Source organism: Pseudorasbora parva, chromosome 4 (assembly GCF_024679245.1).
Source record: "Pseudorasbora parva isolate DD20220531a chromosome 4, ASM2467924v1, whole genome shotgun sequence".
Taxonomy (NCBI): Eukaryota; Metazoa; Chordata; class Actinopteri; order Cypriniformes; family Gobionidae; genus Pseudorasbora; species Pseudorasbora parva.
Window position 1 is genome coordinate 42,092,080 of NC_090175.1, and position 12,764 is coordinate 42,104,843.

General features: G+C 38.8%; 1 protein-coding gene across 6 annotated transcripts in view; it reads left to right on the forward strand.

The window, feature by feature from the left end:
* tbc1d1 (TBC1 (tre-2/USP6, BUB2, cdc16) domain family, member 1) overlaps positions 1-8,816 on the forward strand; it is a 111,298-nt gene extending 102,482 nt beyond the window's left edge. For all 6 annotated transcript variants that reach the window (XM_067441848.1, XM_067441847.1, XM_067441849.1 and 3 more), the window contains 3 exons: positions 1,304-1,473; positions 6,813-6,989; positions 7,186-8,816. In XM_067441848.1, the coding sequence (XP_067297949.1) occupies positions 1,304-1,473; positions 6,813-6,989; positions 7,186-7,398 (560 nt within the window). In that variant the 3' untranslated portion in view covers positions 7,399-8,816. The remainder of the gene's footprint in view (positions 1-1,303; positions 1,474-6,812; positions 6,990-7,185) is intronic.
* The last annotated feature ends 3,948 nt before the right edge of the window (positions 8,817-12,764 follow it).

Sequence of the window (12,764 nt, forward strand, 5' to 3'; positions counted from 1 at the left end):
GATTCGGTTTATGGACTATTGTATGTGACTAAATCTTAGCAGTAGCAAGTAAAACGGTTTTGCACGTCAGACTAGTGTAACGTTATACATAGAACAGCAATGGAGTAATGTTAGCGCGTTTGAATGACGAAGCACGCGATCGCGTCGTTTACTGATGTTTACTCACGTGACGATTGCCAACAGCACAGACATTTGAAGCAGTTTTACTCACCAGCTGCTTCCAAAGCAGGACCGAACCTTAATCGCTGGGACGGCTCCGTCAAAAACACACTTCTTTGGTATGATTTGGTGAAGTCCTGTGACAGCAGTGGCGTGTAAATCCACTTTGAGACGCGACTGAAGCGATGTTGTGAAGCTTCTCGTCATTTCTGCGTTCAAATCGGTTCAAATGCAGCGCTGCCTTCCCGGAACGCTGTGCTGAAGCGTTGAAGTCGCTTGATGTCACCCATAGGAATAAAGTGGAGCACGGCATGCGACATAAGTGTTCACGGACGACTGGATCTGCAGCTGAGAGTGTTTATGGGCGTGCATTTCCTCTCTCGCTCTAGTCACGCGCGCGCTCACCCTACCGGGAGAAGAGCCCGTACGGCCCATACAAGGACCTTCCGCTCTATTAACGTCAAACCGAGCCATACTCAAAAAAACTCTCCGAAACTTGTGAGAAACCGGAAGGAGTATTTTTGACACAGAAATACTCCATCAAACGTCCAACATTAGTTTTTGAAACTTTGTCTATGTTTAGGATGGGAATCCAAGTCTTTAACAGTGTAAAAAGCTCAGTATGCTTGAAACAGCATTTCACCCCCCCCCCCCCCCCCAATTGTTTACGCATAATAATTTTAACAAAATAAAAAGGTTAAAAAATACTGCCTGTTTTTTTTCTTAATAAGCTATTTCACACAACAGATGTTTACATATAGTACACATCTACAAATTTTACACATTTAAAAATGTAAAATTCAAAACTTTACATACACTTGCTGCTTAATACTGTTTGTCTTTACCTGATCTTCAGTTACGGTTATATTATATTATATTATATTATATTATATTATGTTATGTTATGTTATGTTATGTTATGTTATGTTATGTTATGTTATGTTATGTTATATTTAAATCCAAAACATAGATGCTTTCAAATGGATTTCTTGAACTAAACTGAACAATATATATATATATATATATATATATATATATATATATATATATATATATATATATATATATATATATATATATATAATTGTTTTTTTTTTTATTTTTTTGTTTTTTTAATATATATATATATATATATATCTTCCAGATATGCTGTTTCTTCAGGGATCAGAGGTCATCTTCAAGGTGGCCTTGAGTCTTCTTGGTAGCCACAAGCCTCTGATTCTCCAGCACGACAGTTTAGAATCAATTGTCGAGTTCATCAAAACAACCTTACCCAATCTGGGCCTTGTGCAAATGGAAAAAACAATCAATCAGGTAATATCTTTGTCGGAGTTAATGTGCATGCCTCTACCATACCTGCATTCCAAATAGTCGTACGACTCACATAAGTGCATATGTGCTTACTTTCGCTAAGTGTCAAGGCAGTGGCACATTTGGGTGTGGATTCTATTTGTGCTTTTGTGGTGACACCAATATACGTGTGTCTTTCCCTACACAATCAACACATACTCGCACTTGGGTGTGTCTTGTGTTCATCTTCATATGTGGTTTTGCATAAGTACTAGTTTCATCATGAACTCGACACAAATAATAGATGGAGTTAGTAAAGTATGGGTGTTGCTCAATGTGTGTCTGTGTATGTGTGTGTGTGTTTGTGTGTGTATGTCTGAAATTATTCTTACATGAAAAAGTGTTTCATGCAAGACAATTACCAGGAGCGCTCTCCTTTCTCTTGAATATTTTAAATGATACCCGACCATGTACAATAAATAGATATAGCAGCAAGAAAATTGAATGCGTAAAACAAGAGTAACAACTTGAACATATGCAAAAAGCATAGTGCATTAGTTTTATACGGATTGGTAAATACATTTTAGAGTAGACACACACAAATGAAAAAGTAAACGAGTTTGTGACCTGTGTACTATTACATGTCTTCTATGATTGCATGGAAAAGCTTAAAATTATTATTTTTTCCTTCATCTGCTGTTAGTCGACCTCACCTGCAAGTAGTGCAAGCGGCTGTTGACGAAGACCATAGCAACATAAAGAGAGAGTTATGCATTCATTAAAACGGATTTACAGAAATGAAGCACGGCATACATATTTGTGATGATTAACAGGGCAATATATATATTGTGAAGCTTATAAAGACACAAAAGCTGTGTTTACATTTAAGTCTTAACGGTTACTTTTGTACATTTGCAGCTTTGTCTTCCGTGAACGAGATTATAAAATTATTCTCCAATGCTGACGTACAGATCAAACGTTACAACAGAGGTTGACATAATTCTCTCGGTTCTTTAGTTTCCTTAACTTTATATGGCAGTGCTGTGCTGCAGTACTGGGGGTTCCCTCAATATGTCATACTCCAGGATTCCCCTGCCATAGGGATGCTTAACATAGCTTAATACAAGCTATGTTATATTAAAGACCAAACTCGCACCTTGTTGGGGATGTAGGTTATACTATATAGGCTACTACAGACAAGCAGGTGGATTTAGAATATGAACATAATGCACAAAGTTTCATGCTAAGCATTTTCCAGTGATATACTGGCATAAAGTTACCTTGATAATGACATTGGACCGTAGTCACACATTTTGGTACCTCTTGTTAGGGTTGTTAGGGTCTCTAAAGTTACATAAGCCCCTTTCACACTGCGATTCCGGCAAATACACGGATAATGCGACCCGGCATTTGTTCCCGGGCCGCTAGATTTGGTCCATTCACACTGCCAGCGAAATACCGTAATGGTCCCGGATCGAGTTGACACGTGACATCCGGATGTGACGTATAATGGCGAGCGATCTCAGCTTCAGCGCAGACAGTAAGGAGCTCCGTGGTCTCGACTTGTGTCCAGTTTGCACACATTTCTGCTTGTTTCATTTGAGTTTCTTTTGTATACGAACACTCTCTGCTTTTAAAACACAGATTAGCTCTTCTGGCACTGCAGGGTTGTATTATTGAAAAAAACAAGCTCTAGGAGTCGCGCGATAACTACGTACACGTTGCAGCATTAGTTTCGGCTTTTGTTCACACAGCGCTCGTCCCGGGTCGAATCCCGCAATGTTACTAGGTCCCCGACCCGGGTTCAATTCAGTAATCAATTCCGGGACGTGGTTGCTTTCACACAGAAGGCAACCCAGCAATGTTCCGTGAATATTGCGGGTTCGACGTGCAGTGTGAAAGGGGCTATAGGGTACGACGTGTATACACGTTTCTAATTTCTTTCATTTAAAAAATGTAAAAGTTGTGCATCAAACCTGATTTGAACCACTGAATTATGGAAGCGAATTTGTTAAGCGAAATAAAATGGACCGAAAATTGCCTGTCGAATATTTTAGGTTGTATTTTTAATTAGAAAAATATATTTTGGAGGTGAAATTGAGAGGTGAATGGATTATTGCATTTTGAATAATGAAAATGTGTGTCAAATGTTTTGAATTAAAATAGACACATCTGAAATATACAACCATGAATTTCAGCCCAAAACAATGTGAGGTCTACAACTATAATGCATTAAAATGCAAGCATGGTTAATGCAAAGCATATTTTTTCAAGTAGTGCAATTCAATTAACTTTTTTGTTTCAAAAACATTTGCCATTATTTTACTTCCATAATAATGATAAATGATTTTGATCTAATAAAATTATATTGGACAGTGTAGAATGATAATCTTAAAATGTAACAATTTATCAGTTTGCTTCATATTTTACATTTTACTCTTTTTTTATTTTTTATTAAGTTAGTTTTATTAAGAAGCAGGAAAAATGGGCAAGCGGAAGGATTTGAGCGAGTTTGCCAAATTATGATGGCTAGACGATGGTCAGAGGAGATCCAAAACTATATCTCTTGTGGGGTGTTCCGATCAAACAGACAAGCTACGTAGCTCAAATTGCTCAAGAAGTTAATGCTGGTTCTGATAGAAAGGTTCTGGTTCTGCAGACCAGTCACGGTGCCCATGCTGTTCCCTTTTCACTGCCGAAAGTGCCAACAGTGGCATGTGAACATCAGTACTGGACCAAGGAGCAATGGAAGAAGGTGTCCTGGTCTGATGAATCAAGCTTTATTTTACATCACATGGATTGCTGGGTGCGTGTGTGCCGCTTACCTGGGGAACACATGGCATCAGGATGCACTATGGGAAGAAGGCAAGGATTCCGGTGGAGGCAGTGATGCTTTGGGCAATATTCTGCTGGGAAACCTTGGAACCTGCCATCCATGTAGATGTTACTTTGACATGTACCACCTTCCTAAGCATTGTTGCAGACCATGTACATCCTTTAATAGAAACAATATTGCCTGGTGGCTATGGCCTCTTTCAGCAGGATAATATGCCCTGCCACAAAGCAAAAATGGTTCAGGAATGGTTTGAGGAGCTCAACAACGAGTTTGAGGTCTTGTCTTGCCTCCAAATTTCCCAGATCTCAATTCATTGGAGCATCTGTGGGATGTGCTGAACAAGCAAGTTTGATCCATGGAGCCCCCATCTCGCAACTTACAGGATTTAAAGGATTTGCTGCTAACATCTTGGTGCCAGTTACCACAGCAAACTTGCAGGGGTCTAGTGTAGTCCATGCCTTGACAGCAAAAGGGCCCCCCCTTTTCACAAAACACAATATTAGCAAGGTGGTCATCATGTAATACCCGATTGGTGTGTATATATATAATACACACACGCTCACCTAAATTATTATTAGGAACACCATACTAATATTGTGTTTGACCCCCTTTCACCTTCAGAACTGCCTTAATTCTACGTGGCATTGATTCAACAAGGTGCCGAAAGCATTCTTTAGAAATGTTGGCCCATGTTGATAGGATGGCATATTGCGGTTGATGGAGATTTGTGGGATGCATATCCAGGGCACGAAGCTCCCGTTCCACCACATCCGAAAGATGCTCTATTGGGTTGAGATCTGGTGACGGTGGGGGCCATTTTAGTACAGGAAACTCATTGTCATGTTCAAGAAAGCAATTTGAAATGATTCAAGCTTTGTGGCATGGTGTATTATCCTGCTGGAAGTAGCCATCAGAGTATGGGTATATGGTGGTCATAAAGGGATGGACATGGTCAGAAACAATGCTCAGGTAGGCTGTGGCATTTAAACAATGCCCAATTGCCACTAAGGGGCCTAAAGTGTGCCAAGAAAACATTCCCCACACCATTACACCACCACCACCAGCCTGCACAGTCAAAATTTACGCCAAATTCTGACTCTACCATCTGAATGTCTCAGAAGAAAACGAGACTCATCAGACCAGGCAACATTTTTCCTGTCTTCAACTGTCCAATTTTGGTGAGCTTGTGTAAATTTTAGCCTCTTTTTTCTATTTGTAGTGGAGATGAGTGGTACCCGGTGGGGTCTTCTGCTGTTGTAGCCCATCCGCCTCAAAGTTGTGTGTGTTGTGGCTTCACAACACCTTTTCTGAATACCTTGGTTGTAACGAGTGGTTATTTCAGTCAAATTTGCTCTTCTATCAACTTGAATCAGTCGGCCCATTCTCCTCTGACCTCTAGCATCAACAAGGCATTTTCGCCCACCGTAGATGCATTTGAACACTTGTCTATCAGCTAAAAGACCTGTTCGTCTGCCTTTAAAATGTCCACCTCCACTCCATTTATTATCCTAAATTAGATGCACCTGTTTGAGGTTGTTAGCTGCATAAAGACACCTGTCCACCCTATACAATCAGTAATAATCCAACTATTAACATGGCCAATACCAAAGAGCTGTCCAAAGACACTATAGACAAAATTGTACACCTCCGCAAGGCGGTAAAGGGCTACAGGGAAATTGCCAAGTAGCTTGGTGAAAAAGGTCCACTGTTGGAGCAATCAAGGTTCCAAGGTTACTGTTGGTAATGCACTAAGACGTCATGCTTTGAAATCATGCATGGCACGGAAGGTTCCCCTGCTTAAACCAGCACATGGCCAGGCCCGTCTTAAGTTTGCCAATTACCATTTGGATGATCCAGAGGAGTTATGGGAGAAAGTCATGTGGTCAAATGAGACCAAAATATAACTTTTTGGTCATAATTCCACTAAACGTGTTTGGAGGAAGAAGAATGATGAGTACCATCCCAAGAAAACCATCCCTACTGTAAAGCATGGGGGTGATAGCATCATGCTTTGGAGCATGATATATATGTATGATATATATGTATAATGTATATAAAACCATCTTTTATTTATATAATCTGTAACTTGTGTTTGTGTGTGTGTGTGTGGGGGGGGGTATATTACATGCACACATGTATGTATGTATGTATGTATGTATATATTACTTGTGTGTGCATGTAATGCCACTGCCCTATGAATGGCTCCATTATAGGATCACAGGGACAACAATTTCATTGAACATGTCTCTGTTTGATGTCAAGGAAGTGTGTATGAGCACCCTACATTTTTTAGGAATTTATGAGACTCGAAAATGGCAGTTGTGAAGAGCATACACACACACACTCACTGTGTATGTTTTCATTTAGCTGTTTTTGGATGTTGGATGAAGTTTTAAGACTCTCATCACCCTCATCATATACCTGAAATTTGTGCACACACACACGTGCGCTCGCACAGTAAGAAACATGCTGTGGCTTGCCCATCTATGACATGCTCATCTTGTATATTGTACATGTCTCTGTGTAGGTGTCTGAGATGGATATCAGTAAGCAGCTGCAGGCCTATGAGGTGGAATATCATGTTCTTCAGGATGAGCTCTTGGATGGTCCCTCCACTCTCAGCCAATCACAGCGAGTGGCCCAGTTGGAGAAGACCAATGGAAGCCTCCGACAGCAAAACTTAGACCTCCTTGAGGAGCTACAGGTGGCTCATGTTAATACAAATAGAATCCCTTTATGTATTCATTTATGTAGATCAAAGGCTTATAATTTTTGTATTTTTCATTTATTATTATTTATTCTGATGTTTAAATTCGGCATCAGATCTAATTTGAATAGTTTCTTATATTTTATAATTCTATTTTTTTACACTGATTTAACGGATCATCATCTTCCATCAGGTTGCCCACGCTAAGATCAGATGGTTGGAGACTCGTGTGGACGGCCTGGTCAATCGAGAGTCTGAGCTACAGTCGGAGGTAAAGACTCTCCAGCAGGAACAGACAGAGCTGCAGCAGACTGTATCTAAACTCCAAGATCTCCTCAGGAGTCTGGGTATAAACAGCCCCTCCTCTGACCAGGACAACCTCACCAACACAAGCAACATCCAATAACTGTGCCAGTGAGGATAGAGAGACTAGTCTTTATAAGCACTCAGCTGTCATCACCAGTTCTGCTATCAAGCTTTTCTTGTAAATATCATCTCTGCTACAATCCTATAGACAAGCCATCTTAGTAGAGTTGGACAGGGTAAGGTTTTCACGGCACTGAAGTTCCTTTACCTTAGATGAGCTTGGAGATCTTATCCTGGTCTTTCTCACAAGAACTGATCAAACAACCTAAAACATCAAAGCATTAAACAGCTAAAAAGAATAGCTGAGATGCCTCTCTTTCTGGTTCGTACATTTCTGGTTCGTACAGCTTTTGTGACTGGCTTTTACTTTATGGACAAAGAAGTTTTGGGTCACTATTTTTTAAGACACTCCCTACTATTGGTTTTGGTGTTTTTAACATGCCAATGACCCCAACAAAGCCTCTTTAAGGTAGATTTGATTGACATTCAGACATTGGATTGATAGTTCCCCAGCAAGCACTGAACACCAGGCTGAAAGTCTACAGATAAATGCACTTGCTGTGCAGCGTAATGCTTGCACCCTGTTCTTTTTTCGTGTGAATGTTTGTGTGTGAGCATGTATGTATGTGGAAATCAACCATTATATTCCAGTGCAATATTAACGGAAAAAAGACAACCCTCCAGTACACTGTAAACTAGCACAATCTTCTGTTTTAACATAAACCAAAGAGAAGCTTCAAAATCTGAGTGCACTTCCATTAACAGAGGAATATCTGTCTTTTTTTCAGACCGAATGCTGCTGATTTACTACAGATTGCCCAGAACTCACTCGCATTCAACAGAAAATCCTAACTCACATATTTGCCCGAAATAACATTAAAACCATTCAAGCAACATACGTTCATTATTACTCACAAATGCAAAACATCACATATAAGCTCAGTTTCCATCAATTTGTACGTGTATTTTGGATTTTGAGGTTTCCAGTGATGCCGTTTTTAGCTACTTGGCTGCACTGCTGTTGATATGGTACCCAAAACCAAAGACCTTAACGCTTTTTCTCTGCAAGAAAAAAAAACAACAAAAAAACGCCAGGTGCTTTTATGTGCATTAGTGTGTTTGTCTGAACACACTGTATGCAAGTGTCTGTTTTTAACGAGTTGTCACCTCTCTATTGGAGCGTGAAATATTTTGGCCGGTGGCAATACAATGGAAAAAGGGTTGTGAGTGAGTGAGGAAAGGAAACCGGTCATCTTGCTTCATTTGTGTGACAATATGTCCTTATCCTTTGACCTCTTGTGCTTTTCTGGAGAATTCCAGTTGTTTTTCTCAGTGTTGGAAAGACAGGGACACTGTTAAAACATCATTCTTGATGAAGTGCTTTATTTTTATTGGTTTTTATTGAGAGTATTATTCTTATTATATGCATTAAAATACATTTTAAGTTGTTTGATGTGAGTTACGTTGATTTACTTGATATTCAGCGTTGGTTTCATTTGGGTTGTGTGTGTGTTTCACTAAAGAGCAATTCCATGTAATACTGAATGAATCAGATGTTCTGTTGAATCATTTCATTAAACAACATTACACCTGGTTTCAGTGATCTAAAGTAAATACTAAGATAAATGGTTTCAGAAAAGCATCTGGAAAAACCTTTCTGTAAATTCCACATTATTCTGCTTGTTAAAGTGGTCAAGCTAACAGTTTGTATGAGCTTCCTTTTCTTTCAATGCCTGCAAGAAGGTGAGTGTGTTGGTAAAAAAAAAAAGTTGGTAGAAACTTCTGTCACCTCTTTACTACAATATTGGCCCATTCCTTAATTGAAAAAGCTTCCAAAGCATCTCCATATAGGAGACTGGACCACCTCCATGTTTGACCGTGGAGATGGTGTTCAAGCTTTGCCTTTTTTGCACCAGACATATCACTGAAAAGTTCCAGTGGGGTCACATCACTCCATAAAACATTCTTGCAGAACCAAATTTTAGCATGTTCAAGTCACTCTTTCACGCTCTTCTTGGTCAAGAGTGGCATTCGGCATGATGTCCCAAAATGAGGCCATGCTGGTCGAGTGTTCTTATAATCTGCATACATGTTTTTTCTCCTTTCCGTTGGCAGTAAATTGAGGATATTTCTCAGTTGCTCTGATCAAACATTTTATTCCCCTTAATGATCTTGTGCTTTGTCTTCAACATCCTCAAAGGTTTTGTGGTACAACAAATTTGAAACTTATGAATAAGGTTGCCAGCTGTATCTCTAGAAACATACTGTTTTGCAAATCTTCTTGTAGCCATAGACTTTCTAATGTAATACAAACATTTTTTTTTTCTCTAGGTTTTTTGAGAGCTATTTTGACTTGGCCATATTTGTTACTCAACTTTAGCACATGCATAGGCTAAATGTATGCATGTGTAACAGGCTAACAGCACAAGCTAGTTCAGTTTTGTTAAGAGTTTTCAGAGGCTTCATTTTGTTTCAACACAATTTTGTACCACAAAATAAAAAACAGCAGCGTTGAATAATTGACATAGATGTATAAATCCTATAACTCAAAAGCTTTTTATTATACATTGACACTTTTAATTTTGCCACTAAAATAAAAAAGTAAAAGTGTTATAGATGCATTTTTTTAAACAACTCTGTACCTTTTAGAAAAGTTTACAGTTGTAAATTATTGTTATTACAGTCTCTGGGGGGTTGAATAATTTTGATTGCAATTATATTTTAGCCTATATATTGCCAAAAGTGTTGGGACACCTTTCTTTACATGCACATAAACTTGAATGATATCTCATTCTTAATCTGTAGGGTTTATTATGGACTTGGCCCACCCTTTGCATAATAGTCCTTTTTATAACGGCTTCAACTCTTCTGGGAAGGCTTTCCACAAAGTTTAGGAGTGTGTTTATGGGATTTTTTGAGCATTCTTTATAGAAGTGCATTGGTGAGATCAGACACTGATGTTGGACAAGAAGGCCTGGCTCGAAGTCTCCGCTCTAATTCATCCTAAAGGTGTTCTATCGGGTTGAGGTCAGGGCTCATCCATGTCTTTATGGACCTTGCTTTGTGCACTAGTGTACAGTCATGTTGGAACAGAAAGGGGCCATCCCCAAACTGTTCCAACAAATTTGGGAGCATAAAATTGTCCAAAATGTCATGTATGATTAAGTATTAGGAGTTCCTTTCACTGAAACTAAGGGGCTAAGCCCAACCCATGAAAAACAGCCCCACACCCTAACCCCCATCCACCAAACTTTACACTTGGCAAAATGCGGTCAGGCAAGTACCGTTCTCCTGGCAACCGGCAAACCCAGACTCATCCATCGGATTGCCAGACAGGAAAGTGATTCGTCACTCCAGTTAACACGTCTCCAATGCTCTAGAGTCCACCAGTAGCATTAATGGGATTTTTACATTAATGCATTTTGACAGATGCTTTAATGAAATGCGTTTCTTTTTTTAACAGTTCATTCTTTCCCTGGCATTTGAACCCATATGGCCTTGTCATTGCTTGTGCCATTCTCTACTTTTTTTAATGAATATAAAATTCTAATTAATATATTTAGAACTTTTTATTATTAATTTTGACAAGCCTGAAATAGCCTATATATCAGAATTGTCAACAATATTCTGCTACATCAGTGATCACAATGTTTCACACTGTGTGATATTTTCCCCCATCTAGCGGTGAAAAGGTATATGACCATCCAAGGAATAATAGTGTCTCTTTTCGTCTCAATTCTGATTTCATTTTAACTCCTACGGTGGCCGATTTAGTCCAAGATTAACATGGCAATCCCCTTCTTCACATTCGACACGGTGCTATCAAGTGTTAAAACGTGAAAGGCGAAGCTTGAATTTATGGATATGTCCCTCTTTGGCTACTGTACTTTTAAGATGGAGGGGCAACATGGCGACTAGCATTCGAACCCCTCACCCGTATGTATTTTCAATTGCATATTATAAACTTACGAGAATACTTTATTACTTGAAAGAAGTAAATATAAATTAATAAGCACATATATTTCTGAAAGATCTAAGTGTTTTTAGCTAAGCATTAAGTAAAAAAAAGTTACATAGTGTAGCTTTAAAGTAATTCTTTGGTGAAATATTCTATATGAAAATAGGAATTATTGTAATATTATCATTGAGGATAAAAAGAAAACAAAATGATAGAATTTCAGTTCAAACTACTGGATATCATTGACTCCCAGCATTTTGGAGTGTGTTTGTTTCTGATGTTCATTTTATCATATGAATCTGTATAAATTGCAGTTTCTTTAGACATAAGTTAAATCAATAGAGTTATAGTATATTGGCTCTTATTTGAGTCCTGGGCCAAAATAAGTTTTAGAAGCCTATTATAGGCTATTATTATTTGAAAACCTGTTAAAGAAAGTGCTTTCATCATGAATTTGTTTTGGATGTGAATGATGGCATCATATATAGGTCTTATTTATTGCCTAAATGCTGCACTACATTCATCAGTGCTCATCAAACATGTGTTAAACCGCAAGCAAACAGTGTTTTAACTTAAGCCCTGGAATCTGTGTGATGTATAGCCCACAACATCCAAATCCTGTAACTATGATCAAAGTCAAAAAACAGCAGACATACATACTACTTAAAGGGTGTTTACTTCTGCCCAAAGTGAGGACGTTACTTATCTGGACCGTTGATTTATGATGAAACTGCCCTGTGTGTAATAATACGTGTATATATCATTTTATTTTTCACAATCATGTTAACTAAGAACAAAGTATTTCTCTGATGAACTGCTGTAGAGCCTGTTACTCAGCTGTCATGTTTCACAAACTGCCATGAACTGTGTTCTCCTGCCAAATATTCCAGGTAAGTGCCGGTTAAGCTCAGTTTAGCCATCTATTTGTCAACCATCAGAACAAAATGCACTAGAACACACACCTCCCACTCACTTTCTCACCCATCTTTGATTTCACTTAAATCTAGCTGTTGTTTTGTGTAATAGCTGAAATGCTTTTTTATCTACACATCTTTTCACTAAATAGACGTCAGACTTACTGCTGGTATAAAGCCACCGTTCTGTTGTTCTGCTTCCTTATCACCTTTCTTTCACGTGTACTTTTCTCACCCATTCTTCCACTTGGCAACCCTAAAGTGATTTGTAGTTTTTGCCAACTTGTGGTTTTGCCACGCCCGTCGTACTTCAGCCACAACACACTGTCTGTAACCAGTTTGGAACAGCACAGCATTTCAAAAGTTACTCTGTGTGTATAAGATACATTTTTCCACCCCACCCCACCCATCAACCTTAAATCGGTAGGATATTGTGGTCTCTAGATATGGCTTGGTTTCCGGGGGTATGTTTACACGACAGTTTGCTGAAAACTGAAACGTTTTTTCTTTGTGAAGATGACAATGCTATCAAAA